At 42.1% G+C, this 26748-nt stretch overlaps 1 protein-coding gene across 3 annotated transcripts in view; it reads left to right on the forward strand.

Moving 5' to 3' along the window:
- MAPRE2 (microtubule associated protein RP/EB family member 2) overlaps window positions 1-26748 on the forward strand; it is a 155841-nt gene that overhangs the window by 46849 nt on the left and 82244 nt on the right. The window contains exon 1 of one of the 3 annotated variants that reach the window (XM_066578064.1): window positions 15750-16177. The exons of the other annotated variants lie outside the window; for them this stretch is intronic. Within the exon in view, the coding sequence (XP_066434161.1) occupies window positions 16056-16177 (122 nt within the window). The 5' untranslated portion in view covers window positions 15750-16055. Of the gene's footprint in view, window positions 1-15749; window positions 16178-26748 lie in introns of those variants that run through there. 3 annotated transcript variants of the gene reach the window in all.

Genomic DNA, 26748 nt, shown 5'->3' on the forward strand with positions numbered 1-26748 from the left:
TTGCCCTGCGACTTTTTTTTCAACCGATCAAGTCTTTTCATACTTGTGTAAATAGACAGCATATTTAGTCACTTAAAAAAAGCACAGTCTCATTACTTTTGTGCATAAATACACTGAATACTCAGGTTTCCTTTATGTTTTGCACGTATTTACGCACGCCCATTGTTTTACGTGGGCTTCAATGGTGTGTAATACGTAGCAAGATGGGACATACCACGCATTTTTTCACGTGATTGCACACTGTCAACAAGCATACTCATTTGCTAGTAAAATATTGAAGAAAGCACATTGCAGTGTTCTAGTTAGGCTTCCTCAGTTATTCAGATGTTACACAGACTGCCAATTTTTTTTTTTCTTTCAAGTACTGTACTTTTATAAGCAAGGGACAGCTGGCCAGCACAGCACCGTTGATGCTTCAGTCAGTAAATACTCTGTATTTAAAGTGTTCCTCTGTTTTTGGGACAAATTTTGAAACCTGAGGGGGAGAGGGTTTTATAGTTTTGAGCCCCAATTTTTGCCGTTCTAGATGGCCACATCAATTTTCTAAAAACTTATTGCACACTGTGCATTGCTTTCTGATTGGCTAGTGCTGATCACATGAGCAGATATGGCCAGTCAGAGAACAGGTATAGCGCATTGGTAGTCTGCCAATGAACTGTGGGGCATTAGGTAGTCTGAAGATTCCTTCAGCCATCTTGGACATCTGACAATAGACCTGGACTTGGTGCAACAGAGGGGGAAAAAATGAACACTTGCAGGTGCTGTACTACTCTTCTTTGGTCCCCAAACTGGAGGGTCACTTTAATCATAGAATGTCTGATTGAAGAAATGTTATTTATTTGCAATAAAAAAAATATGATTTGACATTTGTACATTGTGCTTTTAGTTTTTGGCACATTACATTTATAGGTCTTTCTTGACGGTTCTGAAAAATATAAAGGACAAGCAGCAAATATCTGAAAATTAAAAAACAAGGGGACAAAAAATACCGCTTCAACTCCCCAACACTCTCAAGCAGGTACTCCAGTGACCACTGCTTCATCTTTTGTCTCCGTTTTAGTAACCTCTGTGGTTGCATACTGATATTACTGGCATCCCCACGGTGTCATCCTATAAATAAAGACGACACGGAAAAATAACAAGTGCTGTTAGTTTCATATGCTGGTACATGGTGACCTATTGTTATATATAGGTTACATGGAAGGTATAATTGCTTGGTATTGTAACAGATCGTAACAGATTCTACTCACTTAAAAATGTGGCCAAAATAGTGTTGTATTTTATTTCACTATGGAAAGAATAGCACAATAAATGCTACTCGTCCAATCACATGCGATCGAGATGTGATGCAATTAAGATTCTGGCCTGAATAGAGTTTGACGCTTCTGTTTTATTTTTCTACTTCTAGATTTGATAGACAGTGCTTTTTTAATACATGAGCCGTATTCCAATAGGTTAAAAACATGCCAATCATCATGAGAAGTAAAGGTAGTGGTGCTTTTGCTGTTCTTTGTGTGTGTCCTCCTGCAGTATGTCCCTATACGCATGTGAGGGTAGTGCCTCAATGACATCATAGCACCAGTCTGCCAGAATATTTGCTGATGCTTGGCAGGTAGCAGTGCCATGTGTAATAACCTTGTATGTAATGGCTTGGAGTCAGCTGTGATACTATGACTCAGTAACATACAAGAGGCACAAATGAAAGTGATTGCTGTGAAACGGAATCGCAAAAATCCGAGGGGACAAAAAAACTTACACCAAGTACAGTAAAACCTCTACTAACGTTGGTAATCCGTCCGAAAGCAATCGGCTTTACCTGAAACCGTTGCTACTCGCGGTAATTATTTCTATAGGAATCAATATAAATCCAATTAATTTGTTCTAGACCTTCCAAAAAACTCACCAAACCACATTTAATGGAGAATAAATATGGTCTTTAACACCAAAAAAAATAACAAATGAATATAAAAGACTACTGTAGAGAATAAATTAACATTTAACATGTTATTGAACATGGTACTGTGTGTTATCTGTGGTGGTACGTAGGACTGCAAGTCACATCTACTACATCATCTGTCCTCAGCATTATCCCTGTGTTCTCTGTGTTATATAGAACTGCAGGTAACCTCATTATCTGTCCTCGGTGTTATCACTGTGTTCTCTGTGCTGTTACATAGGACTGCAGGTAACATCATTATCTGTCCTCAGTGTTGTCACTGTGTTCTCTGTGCTGTTACATTGGATTGTAATTGTACTGTACTAGTGTATTACCCATCGCCGATGATGAAGGGTGGGTTGCATTAGCAGCAGAAGGAGGAAGAGACACCGAGCAGAAGATTACGTGGGTTCAGCAGCAAGGTTATGTGGGTCGGCACACACCGATGTTATCACAAGCAACCAATGAAACTAGAGACAAAATTTTGGCTAAAAAAAAATGGTTTTACTCGAAATTGACCTTAGTAGAGGTTTTACTGTACTTTTAAGGCACACTGATGGTATATGCTCCCCTTATGCTCATTAGAATTACAGTTGACTACACCCATCCTTGTCTGTCTTGTGTGTCTTCAGCAGTCTAAAGATTGTCCCCAATAAACCATGCTTCTCCACTTTAGGCTAAAGACACATCGCCATATGTGAGCTGCGACCGAGCTGTCCAATCTACATGAACATTGCACATTGCTTGTCCTGTTCTCGCCTGTGAGAACGGACAAGAACAGGTCATGATTCAACTTTTTTTCCCCCCATATGGACTATTGGTCTGTGTGGGGAAAAATGTGCATGTGAATAGCCTCATAGGCTTTGATTGAGCCATGTGCTGTCCCTGGAATACATGGACCGCACACAGCCCGAAATTACGGCTGTATACCTTTTGGCCTGCAAAAACAACTCTGAAAAGTGTGTTGTGGCGTGGGTTAGCCTACTGTTTTGGTGTGTGTGGATCTGCTACGTGCTCTTTTATTTGTGGGTTGGAGAGGTAATGATTAGGGATATATGAGGAATAATAATAATTGGTATTTCAGATCCATTATTGTTGTATTGCTTTTGCATTATGCTTTAATTATAAGATTATGGATTTGTGGCATTTCATTCCTCTTTGCTCCTGCCTTGTCATGTGCGGGACTCATCTTGTTAAGCTATTTTTTAGGATTTTTGTAATTGTTTTTGATATGTTGGTGATATTTTTTGTAAGCGATAATTTGATAACTGTGCAGGATAGGCCATAAAGCTGAGGTCAGACGCCAAGGACTCCCTTTGATCAGCCGTCTGCTGGGCCACTGTGCTCATGCATTTATGTGATTTCTGTAGGAAACATACAGCTTTGTTCCTACTACAGTGGCCAGGCTTGGCATTGCAGACCAAGTTCCTATTGAAATGACTGGAAACTTTTCCAGTATGTGATGCAACTTTTTTTTTTTTAATACCATTGAAACTTTTGAAAGCACTTTGCTTTTTTTTTTTTAAGCAAAAATGCATCATGCTCACATCCAGAATCTCAAGCTTAAGTATAAGAGTTTCTCGGACCGATATTGTACTTGCCTGTGTAAATTCTATTCTCACAGTTTACGTTCACTTTAACTAAGTTATGGTGCTGTTAGGGGACATGCCAAGTAGTCAGGTGATGTGTTTGTTTTTTTTTCTTTATACTCGCACGCTCTCTGGTTCCTGCTGTGCTCACCACTGAAAAGCACGCACAACACTGAAAATCCGACTCTTTTCACAGTGACATGCGCATGTTCTTCCATAGACTCGTATGGTAGAGTGAGTGCACAGCACTGTAAAGAGAGTCAGATTTTTAGTGCCGTGTGCGATCATCAGCGGCGGCACCACGGGAACCAGGGAGCGCATAAGTATAAATAATACATCACCTGATTACTTGTCACTTGTGGTGCTGTGATGGGTTCTCTTTAACAGTACTTACAAGTTTTACAAAGCTGCGGATATTAGATGAAGCTCTAATAATTGTAGCCTCCAACATCTTTCTTTGGTTGTAATGTAATCTATTTCTGCGCTATTTAATAATGTATAAATAGAAGTCCTATTGGAAAGTTGCTCGCTTTTTCTTGTACATCTTCCAAGTCGGTGAAGAAGTGTTTCAAACCTCTTTTACTACTGCAGGGATGATGTTTATGTAGCCCTGATAACAGTCCACATATTACATGAGTCATACAGTAACGCAAAATATACTTATGTGCTTTAATGTAATTTTCATTTCTTTAAAAAGAAAAACCTGTTTGCAAAGCAGAGCACCATATGTTTTGTCAACGGGCGTAATTCAATGATGTTAAATTCACCCCACAGTCTGGGGTTTCCGTCATAAATGCAGAAATGTTACTTCATTTAGAAATTTAACAAAACCCATTGTAGTGAATGAGTTCCGTCGGCACGCTGTTGGTGGTCACCACATGACAGATCTGCCACAGTGTTCTGTTTGTTTTTCTGCTACTATGACTAAACAGAAAAATGGAAATTTTGTATCGCCGGTGTAAACAGAATCTTAACCAACATAATCAATACAACTTATTGTAAACTGTTAAAATGCAACCTAGGGGAAACTATCATTTCTTCGGGGTGCAATTACCATATAGAGCATATTGGAGAGCACATACTTGCCGATCGGTACATTGATGAGATTTCGAGTCCAGTCCCACATAATCTCTACTGTGGCTAGCTGCTCCGGCATCTGCTGTGTCCTGGAGGTAACGTTCTATACTTGTTTTGGAGAGACACATCAAGGCTCTCTTAGGATTTGAGTAGAGCTGTCGCTTGTTGAGTAGAGCAAGCACGGAAGCCTACATGGGAGCAGAGCCAAGCTAACATATCAATGTGGCGATCGGCACATATGTTATCTTTCCTCCAAATACGCTCTGTATAGTAATTACACTCCAGGGAAATGATAAAAAGGTTTGCCAGGAGTGCTCTGTTAAATTTAGTTTCTTGAATGGTAGGGAATGTTTTTTTCACTAGGACCATAATACAAATAATGACCCGCCACTTCTAGAATTCTAAGCTTAATGCATTACATTGATGTCAGCAAAGCCTGTTGTTTACAGCATTATCAAATAATTATTTTATGCAGGGTACTCAACAGTCTTGGATTGGCCCACCGGGTAGCCAGTGAGTTCAGGTAGGCCCCCTGATTCAAGTACAAGGGCACATTTAGCACAGCGGCCTACGTTGGTGTTGCAGCACAACTCCAATTTAATGTAATGGGAGCTACCCCTGCAATACCAACCTGGGCCTCTGGATCTGAGTGGCATGTCCCCGCCGATCACCTATTGGCTAATTTTCTATTGATGAGCTACAGATCATCAAGTCCCAGAATACCCCTTTAAGTACACACCTTGGATACAGACCACAGACCAGATTAGGCAAGGATTCAGCGCTAGAAAGCCACAAATAAAAAATGATTGTTCTTTTATCCTACTATAAGGCCAGCAACAGTGGAGGTGAGGGAGCAATTTAGGAGGCCTACTCCAATACTGGTGAGCCACTATAGGGACGACAATGCCAACAGGCTGCACTTTCTCCATCCAGCAGTCAGGCACAGTGAGCCGATCCTGGTGCCAGGACCTCTGGGCAGCATTAGATGTCGCCCACAGAGCTGCTGATTACCTGGCTCTATCGTTGGCTATTAACATCACTGATACAGCCAGCCAATCAGCAGCTGTGCAGGCGACGTCAAATGCTACCCAGTTTGGGATTGTCACTCCTGTAGTGGGCACCAGTATTGGATTGGGCTTTGTAAGTTCTTTTTTTGTTTTCTTGCTTCCACTGCTGTTGGCCTTACAGTAAGGTAAGAGGACAATCATCTCTTTATTTGAGCCCACTAACCACTTCACTGTTCCTTGTGTTGTAGTGGGTGCCTACACTAATATAAATGCACTACAACACAAGGAACCGTGAAGTGGTTAGTGGGCTCATGTATCTTGGCCAACATTCAACCAATGCCGTGCATTTATTATCTATCATAAACATGCAGTGTGGCATTAAGACTCTAGGGGGAGCCCAGGGTGGCAGTACCAATGTGGTTCACTGATGGAAATGCAGGGCAACCCGCCGAATTATCATGGCGTCATTAATAGGTTGCTGGTCTGCACAGTGAACTACATATATCAGAATGGTCTGGCACCCTGTATCCATTATGTGTGGAAGTGTACGCCAGGCATCCACCCCCCTCATTATCAGGCAGTGTGAGTGGTTGTCTTATCGGTGTCCTCATAGGTGTTATTGGCTCCTCCATTTGGTAGTCAGCTACCTGCATGGTGAGAGGAGGGTGCATCTATATGCACTCCTCACTCAGTAAGTAATGGCCATTTTCTGTGATTGTTTTTAATTTTTTATTTCTCCTTCTGTGATGCATGGTATTCTAGGATTGGTTAATTTTTTTCTATTGCTGAATTACATGTCATTAATAGATGATCGGTGGGGACCGATTTATGAATAGAATTTAAACTGGTTCACCAGTAGAGTACCCCTGATCTCATGTGCATGGGGCTCAAGGTAAGTTCGCCTACCTGCTGTTGGGCAGAAAACTAAATTGTATTATTCCCCCCCCCCCCCCCCCCCCACCACCACCTCCTTTCCCATGGTTCCCATCGTCTATTCCAGAGATTTGAACCGCCAGGTGTCCGACAGCCACTCTCCTCATGCTGATCTCTGTTATTAGACATCTGCACAGGAGAAAGCGTAGTCAATGCAGCAGAAGCAATCTAAGGCTTTATGCACACTTTGCAGAATTGGTGTGGAAGATTGCTGCACTAAGAATAGTTCTATCAAGTGAGCTAGATTTTTTTCAAAATTCTTTTTACTGCAGCTTGTAAAGTCTCTGCCCTATCCATCAGATTTAATGCAAACTTCATCCATTTCAATTAAATGTAAAACTATTTGCATTTTTCTATATTGATTTAGATTTCCCCAATGTGAAAAACATGCTGATATATAGCACAATTCTTCCATAGACTTTCTGACACATGAATATACTTCTGAGAGGTCAGCACCAAAGGTCAGTAATTGGAAGCATAGCGTTAGGCTGCTTTCGGATGGTTGCAGTATGGCACATTTTAGTGTCTGTGTTATGGCCACAACACCCAGACCTCCCACTATTGAACTAAACTTGGCTCACATAGGCTCTTATGGTAGTCTATGGTAGAATTGCTTTATGTCTGGATATTGTGGCCATAATATGGATGCTAATGTGCGTCCCTGTTATATCTGAAACTGTCCCTTGGCCAGGTGAACGAACCAATGAAGGACTTATTTTAATTAAATGTACAATATTGTGTTCACAAGCTTATGTGATTGCTATAACTCCGGGATAATCAATTCATTATATGGGCTTTCAGAGATCATCTTTACTTTTCTTAAGGGTTGGGAAAGTGGGAAAATTTATGCTATATTCACCGTTTCAATCTTCCAGCAGTCCAGCTCTGCCACTTTGGTCCTGGCTGCCAGGCTTTGTTCACATGACTAGGGCACTGACATGCCTGTATATACATGATCGCTGTATGCAATGACTGGCTTCCGCAATCTTGTGCCACAAACCAGGGTTATTCACACTTTCCGAGAACACGTTTGCACCTTTTCCAGACTTGCCACAATCCACTCTTGGCATTGAGACCGGCATATAAAGCATGGCTTGTTTCAGTAGGACCTATGCAAACCAGCTGGAGCTGCGATGGCTGGGAAGATGTACTGAAGGATGTTCAGTGCCTGGCAGTTCGCCTGAGTGCAAAGTGCTGTGAACATGTTGACTGCTTTGTTTTTAGTATCTGCTAAGCTCAGAGAGGCCACAAGAAATAGCTGTGTCCATGTAGTAAGCTGCTGGGAGCATCTGTGAAGCCGAGGCATATGTTCTCTAGAGAGACCTGTGGTGATAGCATTCGGCATAATAGAAGCTCTTGCACATTCACAATGTTAGAAGGTAATTTCGGGTATCTTAAATGTTTTCTCTTTTAGGGTAGGTTTTACACAGCGTTTCTGATTTGGACCATTATGGCCCATACAGTTGCATTTTTCTGCCATAGACTCCCATAAAAAGTTCATTATACAACTTTTTTTTTTCTTTTTTGCGCCATGCAAGTATAATTAAAAATGTAGTCCTCTCTTAAATATACTTTTTAATTATACCAATATATACTGGCCAGTGTTTTGGCATACATTTGGTTATTAAAGTCTATAGGTATGTTGGGATAAATCTTGGATTTTCTGACATACAAGTGGAATATGCACCTCCAATGTGGTGTAATCATGATGTGGTTCAAGTGTTTCAAAGTTTCTATTAACGTACATGGGATTAATTTTAATCTATGACTGGAATGGCTTACTTTAATGTAACATTGGGAACTTCTGTAGTACAATTTGTAATATTCTACGCTTGATGATATTATTTCAGCTCAATGCAGTATTTTAATTGGTCCAATATAGACATTTATTGACCATTTAACCATTATACAAGCTCAATTATATTAAACGTTGCTTTCCTGAATAGAACATGAATAATATACATTGGTTATTGTATTCTTCTATGCCTCTTGGACCTTTTACTACATTAGGCATCCATTCTTAGGATAAATAATGCAGATATTAAATGTCTACCATATTTTGTTTCATTTATCTGCTTGTATCCTGTTATGAATGCTAATTTTTGTGGATGGTAACCAAGATGAAATATGATAGATGGACAGTGAAGCGTTAAGGGGAATGGCAATGGGGAAGGCGTTATGCATGGAAAGGATTACTGCAGCGTTCACAGACACAGAAGGTTATAACTCACTGAGTCATTCTACCACGCATATGTGCCAATATTTCACAGTGAAGCAGTGTTCTCCAATTTGCATACTACTTTTACTATAGCATTGTAGTTTTGTATGCTTTATAACATCCATAAAGGCTATGGATGATACTGAAAGCCGAGCGCCTAAACCGAAGGCCACTTGCAGATGGCCATAATGCATATGCACTTTACAGACCACCTTATGGATACAACACCAGGGCCTTCCATAGTTCTACTGATCATCAAGGTTTTTATGCAGGGACATAACTGGAATAGTACTAGAATACTATGGGCTGCAGAGTAGATTTTGGGACTGCCCTACCCCCCACAATAATTCAATTATATAATAACACTATGTAGTTAATGAATATTACCTCCATACTGTTACTGAACAGAACCCACTATACACAGAATAATAATGCCACTATACGGGGCCAAATAATACCACATCATGACCATTATACCACTACAATATGACCAATATTACCACCGTATAGTGCTAGATACCATTTATAGGTAGGAGCTCTGCAGACCATATAAGTGAATAAAGTACAGTTATGTTCAGTGACTTACAGGTAACATCATTTCTGATTGTACTCATTCACTCTCACTTTTCTTCTCCATTTGGGCCAGATCACGATGAAGACTTCTTCCAGCCACAACGTGTCTCTGAAATGTCCTAAAGACCTCTGTCCATTGTATTTTGTACACGAGACAGAATAGACTGCATAACGCACCACAAGCTGCAGTAAATTCTGCACTAAAATCTGCAGGCTACCTGCGGACTTTGATGTGGAATTGTAAAGGACTTAAAACCTGCCTGCAATTTCACATCAAAATCTGCAGTTAGACCTGTGGATTTTGGTGTAGAATTTTGCAGCCTTGGATTCGGCTGCATCCTGCAGCATAATTCTGTCATGTGTGTGTGAAAGGTCCCATTTGGACGTCTCACTTTTCCAGCACCTGCCCCACCTTTTGCTCACTTCTATACAAATAACTCACTATTGTGCCCTACTCAGTCACAGTGGAGGTTCTCTGCATGCTCTGGAGTTCTGGTAAGCCTGTAGCTTATCACAATAAGTGGTGGAACAGGAATTCAATGGCTCTCTGCTTCGCCATTAATTTCAGCAAGATCTGCATCCTAAGGACGTGGATTCAATTGAAAGTGTTGCTTGCTTGGGAATCCGAGCCAGCACCTTATCACTGTGATCCCAACCCCTGCAACTGCAAACATGCTCGTGGTTTTATGATGCTCTAAGTTTGGTTAACTGGAACTGCAGGAGGTCCACGTGTTTCAGTTGTAACATAGACACTGAAATGCATCTACATTATGATAATCTAAAGGGAACTTACTTTAGATCAGAGTTTCCCAAAGTGGTCTATATGAACCCCCAGGGGTCGATTGATTTATCTATTTTTTTTTTTTTTTTACTTGCTGGGGGTCCATGTCAGCAAAAATAAACTTGGGGGTCCACGTGGGCGGACTCCATTTTTAGGCGGGTCATCATCAACATTTTGGTGTTCTGTAAATGACATAATACACCTTAGGCTGCCTGCAGACGGCCGGGTCAGATCCGGCTGCGAGAATTCTCGCAGCGGGACCCGACCCGAGCGTCTGCAGAGAGCAGCGTGACACTCCCTTGCTCCCGCGGCCCCATCTGTTTCATGTGCCGGCTGCCAGGCAGAGCGGAGCCGGCGGCCGGTGAGTGACGAGCCCCGCACAGAAATAGAGCATGCTGCGATTTGTTTGCCGCGCGGGATTTCGCGCTGCCAAATCGCGGCCGTCTGCATAGGATTGCGTTTATTAACGCAATCCTATGGCAGCTTCCAGGGGTGGAAATCCCGCCGCGGAATTTCCGCCCGTCTGCAGGCGGCCTTACACAGATTGTGTACATAATACTTATTATTTACTTGCCTCTTTTGATATTTTATAAAATTGTTTATGTAGAGTTCGCACAAAATGTCTTGGGCTCTGGCGATAGACAAAACAGACCTGCACAGTAACTAATTTACATATAAGGTTCTACTGTGCATCATTTTCACGTGATCCACTAGAGGTCAAAAAGTTTTGCGTGAACTATACAGATCTGCTATGTGGTGTGCTATGTTCATGTGAGAGTTCTTCTAAGTTTTCATACCGGCAGCAACACATTGCGCGCGTACCTGTGGCTTATCCTGCATTATGGACTAGCGCAAGAAAGTTTTTGATAGCTTTTCTATCTTCATACCTCGTAGAAAAGAGTTTTAGTGCGGTCGCCAATCTTGTTACCAAAAAAAAGTCGATTGCAAATCACTGGATGTGGAGATTTGAGACTACACCTCACTAACACCTCACTACACCCCATCTTACTAATGTGAAGCCAAATCTTGAACAATTGCTATCAGACCACCAGGCTCATTCCTCCCATTAACAGCATTATTTGTGTGTTCATTTTATGTAAGAATTTTACTAGGCTCTGATTTTTTTTTTCAGCCCAAATCCAAATATCTATTTGCCTTTGTGTCATTTCAATAGAGATCTGAATAAAAACTGTACATGTTTTCCTATTTTCTTTTTTTTACAATTGTCCACTCTACAAAAAAAACGATCTAGGTGAGCAGCACTGTGTACTGTGAAAAACCCATTTGACTTTAATAAGTTAAGGAAAATTCAATATTAGGCAGGCAAGGGGTCTACGGAAAACAAAAAAAACATTTGTCAAAAAGTTTGGGAACCTCTGCTTTAGGCTTCTTTCGCATGAGTGCATATCGGCCGGCCTTTTCACGCCAGCCGATATGCGCTGCCCCCCTGTGCAGGCTCGCCTCTCTTCCTCCCCACTCGTTCTGTGCAATGGGAGGGGGCAGGGCGGAACAAGCACCGGTCCGCCCTGCCTCCCATTGATGCTATGGACAAGGGGCGGGGGTGGAGCTAAGTACCTGCCCTCTCCCCGCCCCTTGTCCATAGCCATCAATGGGAGGAGGCGAGGCGGAACGGTGCTTAGCTCTGCCCCCGTCATGCCCCCTCCCATTGCACAGAACGAGCGGGGAGAAAAAGAGGTGATCCTGCGATGGGGAGGGAGTGGAAGTGGGCGATGGCGCATTTGTGCCGGCCTCACCAGGCCATATGAAACGGGCACACAAATGTTTGATTTGCGCGCCAGTTCACCACATTTTTAACTAACAACGTTGCGTATATCGGACGGCTGTGAAAACGGGCGGCCGATATGCACTCGTGTGAAAGAAGCCTTAGATGGAGAAATTTTATTTGCAAGTGATTTGATATTTACTTTATTCACCTCACTGATAAATGAGAACAAAGCTACTTAGAAGGCCACATTAACATTGAAGGACACTGTTGCATCACTACGGTGCTTGCAGCAGCATTGCCTTATTTATAAATGCAAAAATGATAATGCGCATAGATACAATGGGGGCATATTTACTATTGAGAATTGGAGTTTTCTGGTGCAAATTTGAACACCCTTTGCACCACATTTATGAGGTGCATTAGACACTTTTTCCGCCATGTTCTACAAAGGGACATTCCTTCATAGATAAGGAAAGTGATTTAAATGCCATGTTGTGGATCAAAAATTGTGCCATAAAGGCAAACTTTTTCTCATAAAGTGAGCCAACTAATAGGTGGTATAAACTTAGACTAGACGGTTTTAAAATTTTGATAGACTTGTGGTTCAGGAGAGCCACTGTGATAAATCCGGTGCATTTTAAGACTGTCTAGATTACTTATTCACTGTCTAGACAGTTTTAGTAGATCTGCCCCACTGTAAGCTGTCACTTGTCACTGAGGTTCTGACTAGACTTTTTTTCTTCCACTGATCAGTAGAAATGTAAATAAAATTATTACAAAGCGATCATTGCCATACAACATAATTGAATATCGCCCTTATTACTATGACATTCCAAAATAGTTAGTGGAACAGCCTAGGTGGGAGTTCGCCCGTGATCTCTGCTGATCTACCGCTTGATTGAAGGGGCCGTGGTGTTTGTGCGAGCCCTGTAACCTCCCTAATGTTTACATTGGCCTGGCAAAATGCTTTCTCTCAGAATTATCTACCGCTTTGTAGCGACCCATTCACTTGAGACAAGGCTGCAGTACTCAGAACGGCCACTATGAAAAGTATAGTGTCTTCAGTAAGAACGGCTTGCCGGACCAATGTAAACCTTGGAAAGACAGCCATGCTCACAAGAGCGTTAGAGTCCCTTCAGGTAAGGTGCTTTTAGACATAATTATTGTTCAAAAATAGGATTCAAACGAGCGAAAAAGGATAACCGTTCAGTCTAAACGCCAGCCAATGATAGAACGATAATCATTCAGTTATCGTTCACTGGGCAAAAAAACATAGTTGTCTCGTTCACTTATTCTGTTTAAAGTCCTTCTGATTCTCTTATACAGCAAAATGTGAGAGACTGGACTATTCTGAAGGATCTCTCATTTGAACGATGCATCTATCTGTCTAAACGGGCTGCACAAGAGCCAACGAGCTAGCGATGACATCACTCAATCGCTCATTCAAACGATAATCTGCTCATCTAAAAGGACCCTTAGCTGAACAGCAGTAGATTCCAAACTATCAGATACTGATGGCCTACCCTGAGTATAGGCCAGCAGTCTTTAAAAGACGAATAACCCATTGAAAGCCACCCTCTTGCTGCAGGACAAAATTTGAAGCTGGATTAGGCAGGGGATAATATTACCTGCTTTGTTCCACTTTTGCTGCTCTGCCATGGATCCACTGATTCCCAGATCCTTCTTTTTTTAAGATGGCCACAGAACTTCTCTGACTACTTTTTTTTTTTAAAGACTTCACTATGGTTTTGGGTTTTCCAGCACTGTTCACTTGACCAGCATGAAGTGTTTTAGACCACTGATGCACTACTAATGTATGTTGGGCATCACATCGTGAGAAAAGCATTGTACCACTCTTAGGCTGGGTTCACATGGGATGGATTTGCCGCAGAATTTCTGTGCGGCAAATCCGCCCGCGGTTTCTAATCCCGGGATTAGCCAGCCATGTGGATGAGATTTTTCTAAAATCTCGTCCACATGGGGCGGCCAATCTGTCGTGGCAAAGCCAGGCGGAACCAGCGATGCAGTGCGGAATTGATAACCACAGCATGCTTGATGAGGTGCGCTAAATGGACAAAGATAGAGCAGACCGCACTCAAAAATCGCGGCACTGGAGAGCGCTGTCCAGCGCCGCAATCGAACGCATGTCTGCGAGGCTTCATTGATTTTAATGGGCGCATTATACAGCGGCGTTCAAAACTCTGAATTTAATCACGGTAAAAAAAGTTTGTGTGAGAGGCCTTAATGTTAGATGAGTGGGGGTCTGACCACTTAGACCCCAATAGAATAGAGACTCTGGTCATCTGCACCCACTCCCAGCCATATAGCTGCAGCAAATAAGAGTTTAAATAGGGTGGCGATCCAGAATGTGTTGCTACTGCAATCAAAGTCTATTGGACTGATGGCAGCTTGTGCCATACTCGTAATCATAACTCATGCTTCTGTAGACAGAGGGTTGCCTAGACGTCTGTGGCCTACAATAGTAAAACAATGGTGTGTCAAGGTGATCTTGACAGGAGGAGATATTGATGTGAGATCTTTAAAAGAAAAAAAAAATCACTCTTGTAGGGCTAAACTCCAATTCACATAAGTAGTTGCATGCTTGATCTGCTGCTGAAAGAACATGGTATGAGCTCACCATATGAAGTGCCAGCGTCTGCACGCGTCTGCTGACCAGATGAGGTGTGCTGGCAATGTTCTACTGGGATCTAATGCAGGAATATATCCCATTGTCATAATGTGCTGTAATACCATGTGCTATCCTGATGCTAGAGATACATCAGTAGATGCCTACAAGTAACATGCACTGGGCTCCTCGCAATGTGCTACAAATACGTCCATCAATAGAAGCCAAGATGGAGCTACTCCAAGAGGAGTATTAGAAGAACGATGGGCAGCAAAGACACATCACCTACAAGGAAAGATCTGGAGAGCTGACAACTGGGAAGTACAGACGTCTAGTTGGCCTGCAGGCCTTCAGAAGATGCCTTATACAGAGGGAATAATTGATGCATTCTGTTTGATCATTTGATACAATTGCTTGTCAACACAGTGTAATTAATGCATTGTTAAATATAGTTACTCTGATTAATTGAGCTTGTCACATGTTCTGTTCACAGCGAACCGCCAGCGTTAAACACCTTCTCTAATTGACTATGTATATTCTTCGGCTTAATTATATATCAAATAAGAGGGGATTGCATATAAGTAAGAAAATGGGCGCTATTGATTTGTTTCAGTTGAGTGTTAAAATATTACATCAGTCACTGATTGTGATTCGGGGATTATTCTGATTGCCAGACTTGGTCAGAAGGGAATTTTTCCCCCCTTTTTAAAATGAAAAAAATTTGCCTTCTACCTCATTATTAATATTTTTTTTGTTTTTGCCTTTCTCTGGATCCACATTCGGGGGGGTAATAGGCGGAACTGGATGGGCATGTCTTTTTTTTTTTTTTCAGCCCAACATATATTTTGTTACCATGTCTGTTTCTATAGCCTATTTTATGCTACATTTATGATGCAGGATGGAGCGCCTCTATGCCAGTCTGCAGAGCTCCATGGTGCTGTATGCAAGAACTATGTCCATGATCTGCTGCTCTAGCCCTGCTTGCTGCACGTTGCTCAAGAATGGCCTTGCAGTGAATAGATCTTTGTGTGCACAGCTGCATATCAAAGAACTGAAAGGAAATGGTTAGAGGAAAAAGCTGCCTGAGCTGCAGCACAGAGAGGGAGGAGGAAGAGTCGGAGGGGTGTGTAAAGGGCTGGTGGGAAGGGAGGAGGGGGGATGTTTTTATCATTTGCTGCTTTACAAGCCGCTCTCAGCCCTTGTTTTTTTTTTCTTTTGCGCTACCCCCGCATGTTGTACGTTTGTTTATTATTTTTGGATACATCTATTTGATATTAAGTGCATTTTCTGGGCCGGATTGCAGGGATCTGGTGAGTTAGCCGGTTGCCATGGTAAGGCAGTGGTCATGTGATCAGGATGCTGCTCCAGGCTGTTTTGACGTCAAGCTATAGACAGAGCTAGAGAGAGAGAGAGAGAGAGGAAGGAGATCCGTGGCAGTAGCAGCAGCAGGGTCTCAGCCTACCCATCGCTTACAAGCTGCAAGAAAAAGGGGGCAGCCATAGAGGAGCCTCATTCTACACAGCAATTCATTTCTTCTCTTTTTTTCAATCCTATTGAAGAATTCCTCCCCAGTTGCTGGGACAGCTCCAATGCCGGGTCCTACCCAAACGCTGTCCCCAAATGGAGAAAACAACAACCACGACATCATTCATGATAATGGGAGCATCATTCCTTTTAGGAAGCACACGGTGCGGGGAGAACGCTCCTACAGGTAATGCGATGCCTGCTGGGTCGGCTATGGAACAGAGCAGGGGGAGATTTTATTGGTTGTCATGTATCTGCATTGTAGCATTGTCACATTTCGGAGGTTTTTTTTTTAAATTGTATGCTTTGGATGTGAATGCATTTTTTTCTGATTCTATAGGGGTTGTGGGGAATGAGCACGTCCTTGCAAGAAGAGCAGATTAACCCTTCGGATGCTCGAAACGTAAGCAGGGTTTAAATATCACCAGGCGTGTGCTGGATTTGGCTCTGCGTTGTAGCTGGAAGGTTATGTAATTGGAAAGCAATTGATGCCTGGTTACTGTAACAAGAAAGGTGCTTGCATCCAACACATCCTCCTTTTAAAGGAGGCAGCTGAAATGTTGCACCTTCCAGCATTTAAGCATTATTCTAGAATATTTTAGAGAAGCCATGTTTTGAGGTCAGCGTGACGGCTGGCATTACAATTCAATAACCATCATGTCTGCTCTTAAAGGTGAACATTGTGTTTTTTTTCGAGGGGGGGGGGGTGCTGTTTTTGTTTTTTGTTTTTTTTCGGAAGCTGGAGGCAGGATATAGAACATCGGTACATTAATAGAGCATCGACCCGTTCAACTAATTGGTGTTATTGTCCTACTGTATTTTTGCTTCGTTTGTGTCGGGGGTGAAAGGGAAGGGCAGGAATCTGAAGAGTCCAGAGCTTTCAGGCAGCATGCAGCCATTGCTTTACCGTTTTTTTTCCTTTTTGTTTTTTTTCCCCTTCTTGATATAGCTGTTGAAAAAACGGAAGGAAATGGTCGTGAGACAGAGGGCTTGTGTTTGCACACTCGACTGCTCGTAAAAATAAGAATCCTGCTAAGCTGCAGCCTGCAATGTTACAAGCCAGATTGATAGGGCTTTGTAAGGTCCAGCTTTGTCATTGGTGGAAGTGTTGATTGTAGAGGTCAGAGGGTCATGGCTTTACTTAACCCATTATTTCCTAGTGACTATTCATCATTGTATTTTCCAAGGTAGCCTTGCGTTGTAGTGGTGGTGATTTTATGTGTTTTTGGCCACTGCAGTGGTTCATGATGTCTACATAGCGTCTGTGTATCTGGCTTTCGATGATACGTTTGCAATGGGTTGATTGTATACTCCTCTATGGAAAAGAACCCGTTCTTGACCATGTGTGTAAATAGATCTTCATTGCTGGCTATTTGCAATGCTATTGAAGGCAAAATGGATTGCATCAGTGCTTCTCAGAAGGGAATCTGCCCTGGCGGCGGTCTGGTTTTTCGACATACAGTATTGTTTGGCTGGTGATATGTTTGTCACAGCAAGGTGAGCTTGTTAATGTGAAGGGAATCTCTAAGGGGACATAGGGGGCTGCTTTTCTTCAGCGCTGCAAGCTGTGTTTTGATGAAATGTATATTACCATATCTGATGGATGTTCTGTAGCAATTAACTCAAGCAGATCATTTATTATCAAATACTGTATGTGTAGATAAATACCACTGGTGTAATAGTGGTGGAATATGTTCCCGTCTACATAAGGGAGACGTCGTGCTTTATCCTTCGACTAAATATATGCAGACATCTGATTCTTCTCACGTTGCCAATCACATCCACCATATTGAAGCACAGATATGCTGCACTGTCAGATCATTTACATATCTGCACCGCTTTATGGGAATGTCAGAATATGAAGACTGCTCCTTTTTCTTCATTTAACGCATACTATGAAATGTAGACAGACCAACTAGAAAGCATGATTTTGCATCAGTATTTTACAGTAGTGGCAGGTAGTGCTCCAGTATTGGAACATGGTCTGTCTGGGCTTAGGTTCAACTAGATAAATTCATTTTCATGCAGAGCTGAATCAATGTTGGTAAAGACCCCTGGAGAGAATTTCGAGATGGGAGCTCAATTTCTTTTTTTAGGTGGATGCCTCTCACCAAGTGTGTCTGTATCTCCAATAACATATATGCTATCCTTAGGAATAGGACACCTGAGCAAGAATCCAAAGTAGTATTTATTTACACATGTTAATATTCAATGGGGCCTCCTTTCGCCCTATTGACACTGGATACCTTCCGTGGCATACTTTCTACTAACATCTGATAAACTTCAGATGGAATTTCCATCCATTCTTCCTGCAAATGCCTGGTCAGATGGGCGCTGTTCATATTTCCTGGCCAGACGTTCCCATTCGCTCTAACATGTAGGGTTCAGGTTAGGACTCTGTGCAGCCAGTTCAATTGTGGAACATCCATATCCTCAAACCAACGTAAAACAACATTAATTTGTGACAAGGCATGTTGTCGTCTTGGAAGTATTGCTGGCCATTCCCAGAGTATTGTCACATTGTCGGCAGCACATTATTGTCTAGAATGTCAAGGTACACCTCCGTGTTCAGGGTTCTTGCCACTACAACCAACGGGCTCAGACCATGCCACATAAATCATTCCTAAACCATAACTGAACCTCTGTACTTAACTGTTGGACTACACACTCAGGCAAAAGGTGTTCCTGGGCATCCTCCATACCCAGATATGTCCATCGGATTTGAAGATTGTGTAACATGATTTGCCACTCTACAGAACGTTCCATTGCTCAACTGTCCAATTACGATGCTCCTTGTACTATTGAAGATAGGCTGATGTATTGCGCTTCCTGATGGACAGCTTGTATGTAGTGGCATAAACTGTATATTCAATAGCGTCAGCCATGGCTTTGGATGGGAACTGCATACCCCAAAGGGTCTGCATCGTATGCAGCATGGTATCGGACATGCACCATGCTAATAAAACATGATCCATTCTATTGATAGGGATGTCAAATACTTTTGATAGGATGGTGTATAATATAAATGGATAGTGGTGAATTTTTAAATTGTGTTTCTAATGCCATACACAGTGGCTTGGTATTGCTTACCTTTTACACTTAACTACAGCGGACCTCTAAAACTATCGCTCCGCATGTCAAGATGGTGCTTCTTCTTACTGGAGGCAAAGAATGGCCGAGAATAACATTTTGACAGTCTGTGGACCACAACTAGTAATTTCCGTACAATAAATGCATTAAATTGTAAGATGGTGAGTTATTTTAAATTTGTTTTACATTGGATTATGATGGACGCCAGCGTGGGCACCTAGATGGTGAAGGCCTCCATTCACAGACCACACTGTAATTTCAAACAGGCTGTTGCTTGATCTTTAAAACCCCATTAATTCCATGGCACCGTCTATACGAAACGTCAAGTACAATAAACTTGAACTAAATGAGTGACAGACTGATACAGAGGGAGAGAGGACCCTTCCCCCAAGAGTTACAATCTACGGGAAGAGACAAGGTAGGGTAGAAGCTGCTTATGTGGCTTTGCAGTGGCAACATGGTTATTGCATGCTGTAGGCTTTTTTTTTTTTTGAAGGTGGGTAAGGGTCAGATTATTTGGCGTAGCAAATTCCACAGTATGGGGGGTACACTGGAGGAAACTTTGAGATGGTTTGTATAAGGGGCAGACAACAGGGTAGTGGAGGAGGCCTTGTTAGGACCTGAGGTTATGTGTGGGGGCGTATCAGGAGATTAGATCACAGATGTATGGGGGGTATACAGTGGCATCCTTTGTATGTCTGAAATTGGAAGCCACTGGTGCTACATCATGGTGCTTCCTGCAGAACTTTATTACAGGGATATTCTTCCCTAGTAGCAATACTTTTAGGAAAGAATGCCCCCATAATATAGCATTCAACTGAGCCATGATTATTTTATGATTAATACAGAATCTGACAGCAAAAGAAAAGTCTGTGCATCTAAAATGTGAGTTATAGTAGGGCACTATAGAATTCTATTATGTCTCTTACACGTGTATAGACCTGTAATATGATCACTTGCATTAAGCCTTTGACATATTCTACAGATTTCCATCTTTCGGAGGGTCAGTCACTACTTTTGACTTTTAATTCCTAGCATACGTGTTTTTCCAATGATTTCTGGGCCATTCTTGCAAGTACAGGGGCACCCTGGCAAGAAGTACTAGTACACAAGCATTAGAGGTGCTCCTGTAATTGCAGCCAAAGTGTCTCCTCCTTATTGGCATACAATATATTAGGTTATTGAAGATGGCATTCATTGAGCAAAAGTTTCTCTTATTTTATGCCTTTTAAAGGCGTTGTACTAACATTGGAAGTTATCCCCTATCCACAGAATAGGGGATAACTTGCTGATCGCTGAGAGTGCCACTGATAAGCCCCCTGCCAATCTCGAATGGGGGTCTTGTGTTCCACGCCCTCCTCACTGTGAGGTTACTGCACCTCCTGCAGTGAGGATGAAACTGAATGGAGCGCAGGTTGTGTAAGTGCACTAGCACTCTAGTCACAGTCAATGGTACTGCTGAAAGTACCTAAGTGGGGTGCATTTGGGAATTTCATCAGCTCAATTGAAATGAATAAAGCACTGATCTTGCATGCTCAGCCAGCGCTTCGTTCACAGTGACTTCACTGCGGGGGTGAAGAGAACCCCGCAGTGACAGAGTGGAACACGCGAATCCTGTTCTGGAGATTGGTGGGGCTCTAAATAGTAAGACCCCCACCAATCAGCAAGTTATTCCCTATCCTGGGGATAGGAGATGACTTACAAAATTGATACAACTGTAGACATCCATCTGTTAAGACTGTTTGGGGGTTCTCGCCCCTGATTAGGACGGAGCAGCATACTGGGTGGTTGGTGGCTTAGACACAGCTTAGGGGGGGTCCTTTTTTCTTATTGAAGAGACCCAACAGCTGTATTGAGACTTGTTTTCAAGCAATGCTCCATGGGGATAAAGTATGCAAATTAGCTCATGTCAGCCAAACCAGAGAATCTTCCAAAAGGTAGAGCAACATCTCTGTAAGCAGCCTGCTTTGAGGATCTTTCCCCTCATCCATGCAGAGTAATAATTCCCCATATACCCACTGGGTCTCTTCATTGAGAACTAGAAAACCCTCCCACCGAATTCTTGGGTGGTGTGTAGAATGTCCCATATTGTATAGCACTGTTCTGTTTTACACAGTACTGTCATATGCCCAGAGTCAGTGAACTGTCTGTACCGCTCACGGACTGTGTGGTTTACAATTTCGGAGCTAAAGCTTTGCAGTCAACCATCTATTTTTGAACATCTTTTGGCCTTTCTGCCGGCTGTGGTATCTGTATAGATGCCATGTATCTTGCTGGCTAGACAGCGCAATACATAAATATTATAGTGAAACGAGGCAAGACACACCAAGGATTTTATGTGCATATTTGCTTTTCTTGTTCTTGGCAGTGAGCACAGATGTTTGAGGATTCTTGTCCTTTCTGCCAAACACCTAAGTATAATAATATGGACACTTAGTTTGATCTAGTAAATGAGTTTCTTGGATTTCTGGGCATTACCCAGGAAGAAACGTCTGGCCTGAGCCGAATAACATTCCACTTTGTGATGAGAAAGGCCTATGGTTTTTATGAGTTTTCTGGTGATATGTAGATAAAGCTTAATCCTTGTCTATGGAAAAGCTATAGAAGTTTTCCAATATACTTTTATTTCAATTCCTCGCCATTTTTAAGCGATCATTAGATATCAAACTATTGGCAGCAAAAAAACATTTTAAATCCAGGTAAAGGGAACTACGGTATTGCTGCCATATTACAAATAAGATGATTGCATTGGTGGTCTCTAATCTTGGGCCACCACTAAACAAATGGCTCAAGAAAACAAACTCTTTGGCACTGCTTCTAAAGTTGACCATACTGTAGCCTTGCAGTGCTGGGGTTCTGGGTTCGAATCTGACCAATGACAACATACGCATGCAATTTGCATGGGTTTCCTACAGTTACTTGGGTTTCTAAGGGAATTTAGACTGTAAGGGTCCTTTTAGACGGCAGATTATCCCTTCTCTGCCTTCATACAGGAGCGATAATCATTGTTAATGGATGCAGAGCGGACCAAAGATCTCTTCATTCATAGTAAGCAGGCAGTTGTTCATAGATGAACGACTATTTATACAGGCTGATCCTCATTTGAGTTTTATGTCTCCAGAAACTGAAAGCAAACCATAAGCAAACAGATTATCGTTCAGCATTCAGTCGCTGGAAGCGTTTAACACTCAGTTTCACATGATCCAGTGATGGCACCGAAAGATTATCATTCAGTTTAAAAATGTGTACAGCGCTGCGGAATATGTGGGTGCTTTATAAGCAAGAGAAATGCACATTGGATGGCTGTCGACAGCTATTCCTTCTGACCCTCCCTTTCACACTTGGACGATAATACAGGTTTTCTCAAAAAGCAGAGACTTTAGCAGTTACTTGCCCTCCCCTAAGGATAAAAGGATCAGGCATGTTGAAATCAATCTGCCCTGTCCTTCCTTTTTCTGACATCTGTCGTAGGGGAAACGCCCAAATAAACATGAGATAGTTAGCTGGTACCACTAAAAACTGTTGGTATGGCCAAATTTCAGCTGTGTATGACCACCTTTAGGTTCTATTACTAACTTCTTTTCCCTGATATTGCTTGTCAGGGGAAGGTCCTTATAATACATATAAGAGCCCCGCTCACTAATGTGTATCGTTGCCTTTTAGAATGGGAGGATTACATTTTTGATTACATTGGGTCTATTTTGGAACAATAGTCTACTATTCCAGAACATGACCCATTGATCTTTTAAACAAGGTGCTATTACTGTTGAAAATTGCTCAGTTGCTGGAACAATGCAGAACTATTTCCAGCTTTATTTTTTAATCTGGAAATAAGAAACATATGCTTCTGAACTTTTTTTTTTTGTAATTCAAGTAAATAAGATCTGGAGAAATGGCAAAAAAAAAAATACTTTGTGCTGGATGACAGGCGACACAATTGTTTTTGATTGGCTACTTTTATATCTCGCCACATGTGGGATTGGTCTGTGTTGAGAGGCCAGTGTTATGTAATACTGTTAATAGTAACGTATACACGTTGTATACAGTGTACGTAGCCACGAATGTGACCTGTTACATGCAAGTGGTAAACATCTGCTATTCATTTGCTGCTGTTACACTCCAATCCCTGCTTGTTCTCTGCAGTATCCTGGAAGAGGGTGGACAGGGACTGCTTATACGAAGAGTCCCATCCTGCACATAAAACTTTTCTTGTTTCCTTGACCATTAAATCTTAAAATGAGAATTGATACACAAATAAAACAAGAAGACCCTAAGGAGTTATTACATAGCACCGATTACACATCTGCTGCAGGAGACCCATATATCTTTAACGTAAAAGATGCGGTGGGAGCGGGATGTAAATCCTTCTGTACAGAGCAAATATTGGCTGCTCTCTCGTGCCTGAGGTATGCTCAAGAGTCTCATGTTCTCCTTCAAGCCTCTTCTGTTGCTTCTACAAGTTGGTCAGGATGACAGTCACACTTTCAGTCTTTGAATTTTGCACTAAATTTATGCGATCTGTATTTTGTCAGAGGTGAATTCTATAATTCCTAATTAAAGAAAAGGCCAGCAAGGCTATGTAGAGGTCACAGAAAGGCTGGGCTGCATCACACCAAAGTGGATATGTGGTTGTGATGGTATCTGGACAACATCCCAAAATCTGCAGAGGACCTCAAAACTGTTGTTCAGGATGGAGTGCTGCTAAAAAGGGCAATATACCCTCCTAGATGTCAATTAATATTCTACATGGTTGCATAATTGTCACGCTCCAAGATATTATGTTGGATTCTCGTATGAGTGTAGAAGTCCATTTGAGTACATTATTAGCATATGAATGAATGAAAGGTGGTTTGGGTAAATTTTGCTTCAGCGGCAGCACATTGCTGCAGTATATCTATATTTTGTGGGTATGCACCGCCAGTACACCGGCTTCTGGTCCCTTCCATCCATAATGTATGCTGCATAAACGATGGACGATCAGATAAACGATCATCGTTCAGTATTGAACAGCCGCTATATAAAGTCAATGGAGAGGGGCGGGGGAGATTTTAAAACTTTAAAGCTACATGTACATGGCGTGTCCAAGTGCAGGAGGGTGGACTCATATGTAATTCTGTAGGAGCCTTTAATTCAAGAGTGCAAAACAAGGTGACCGCCTCTCTAAATCCTATAATTTTTAGTAAGTCAGCGACTGCACCACTTTCCAAACAGCCCCAGTCCATTGTGGATCCTCTTCCATGCTGGACTGTGGTCTGAATACAAGCAGGAAGCATGTGCTCACCTGTTGATGACAAACACATTTTTGACTCTTGAACTCCAACACCTCAAACTTTTAAACCCTCTGTGAAAATAACTTTTTCCCACTGTCAAGTGATTCAGCTCCTCTGCTTTTTAGCCCACAACAGACTTTACTTTTTATTAATGGAGCTAAGCAATGGGTTTTCAGGCCACAGCTCATCCCTTCAAGCAAACAACCTTTGACGGTTGCGATCGACGTGCTTTTCTTTCTCGTTCCTGTCCCAGCAGCTGTTTTGAGTCTCTCCTGTCTTGTGGTCACTGGAGGTTGTCCATGTTATGGTTGATCACTTACACTATTGTTTTCGTCCTACCTCGAGAGTACACAGCACGCAATCAATCTAGACAAGCAATTTCATGTAAACTGTGCCCTCATTTCTCAAAGCAACTATGGCAGAACACTTTTTATTGAGAACTCCTTCATTTCACGAGTTTACACAGTATCACAATTCAAGGTGAACGCCAGCATTCTTTCGCTGTGTACTGAGCTGACTTGTGCAAAAAAAAAAACAACTTTCCGTGTTGCCCAAAGCAACCAATCACAGCGCAGCTTTTATTTCATATTCTGCTCTTGAAAAATAAAAGCTGCTCTGTGATTGGTTACTAGGAGCAACACTGACAGTTTCTCTTCTACACAGATTTCACACCCTTGTTTCTTTAAAAACTGCAATTTTCAATGATATTAACAAATAATATACAAATACAATGCGGAATAATGCCGAAAGTATTTAAGACCTCAATAGTTGGACTTATTCCTGTACAAAACGTATGCAATTTGTTCATCCTTCATAGAGAAATTGACAAATCTGGAAGTGTATTGAGATTTAAAGAGCAGTAGTGCATATCCCCTAATAATAAGATAACCTTTTTCAAACTTTGCTGAATTTTTGTTTTCTCCTGTTTTAAATGGTCATTATTACTGTTTGTTGATCTCCCTCTCATCCGCTCGAACACTGTGTATAATACAGAAGATGCTTTCTAGTATGCTTGCTTTTATTCTTTCTCTTTTGTAGCCCGTTTTAGTCCCCACAATAGTTCTCTGGCAATTGGTATTGTATGTCCACCTGGCTAACTTTTATTCAGAAAATGTATACCCCTACCCCCATCATTCTCAGCCCCCCAGAGATCATTGGCTTCTCCATTTGTTCTTCACAAAATCCCATCCCCAACACTTTTTTTTTTTTTGCCTCCTTCTGCCCCCTGTGTCTTTATCAATGTGTATACAATTATCAACTTGTGTATACAAGGCTTCTTTTTATCAATGCCAAAAGGTATATAAAAACACATGAGAATGCCTTTTTATGTTAGTCCATTGCCATATCATGTTCTTTATCCCCATATGTTGATGTTTTTTTCATGTCATGTTATTTACACTCATTGTCAAAAAAATCAAGCACCTAGAAGAAAAACTTTCTATGTGTGATTTATGACGTTGATATAAAAGTGATTACAATATCAGAGCAAAAGGATAATTTATTGTGGAAAACTGAACACTCGGAGGAAGGCTCTAGTACCCTGTTGGGCTGCCTCTAGCATGGATGCCAGACATGGAGGCATACAGGTTCCATATGGTATATCTGTACACACTTACTGTAACTGAGCCTCCAGATTGTGCAAACTTGTAGGCTGATGAAGTTCGTGTCGCAGATGGTCCACTACGTGTTCTGTTGGCGATTAAATCTGGCGACCGGGCAGGCCACGGAAATGTGCCAATGTTGTGGAGGCATTTCTGTGATACCCCCTGTGTGCGGCCGAGCATTATCCTGCTGAAAAATGCCTCTTGGAAGCCGCCGTGAGAGGAACATGTGTCTTGACCATATTACTGAGCTGTCATTGTCCCTCGTACCATTATCAGGGATGACCAACTGTTGTATGCGATGGCCACCCCTCCCCCCTCCAGACTGTCTCACCAGCAGTGGGGGCAGTGGGCAGTTCCACAGCAAGGGCTGGATTTAGGTGCTCACCCCTAGGTCTCCAGACACAAGCGTTGAAGACAACCTGGTTCCACTCCGTAAAGCCCAGTTTAGTCATTCACAACAACACTACAGACTGAGGCGGTGGTGGGTGTCAAAGGCATTACATATAATGGGGGTCGTGACACCAAATGTCCTTTAGAGAAGCACCTGAAAATTGTTCCAACAGATGGAGGGGGCTGTAATGATGGCAGACAAAACAGTTTGAGCTGCTCTTGCTTATCTGACAATTTTCTCTTTTGGTGGTCTGTAGAGGGCGTCTTGAACCCGGTCACCCTGTATGTGTGCCCTCACACGTCCACTGGTCCCAACACCTCCTAGAAATCTGGTCAGACTGGCCCCAGTGGCAGGCAATTTGCCGATATGACCATCCAGCTTCCCGCACTCCAATAATGAATCC

This window comes from Eleutherodactylus coqui, chromosome 9 (genome assembly GCF_035609145.1).
Source record: "Eleutherodactylus coqui strain aEleCoq1 chromosome 9, aEleCoq1.hap1, whole genome shotgun sequence".
Lineage (NCBI taxonomy): Eukaryota > Metazoa > Chordata > Amphibia > Anura > Eleutherodactylidae > Eleutherodactylus > Eleutherodactylus coqui.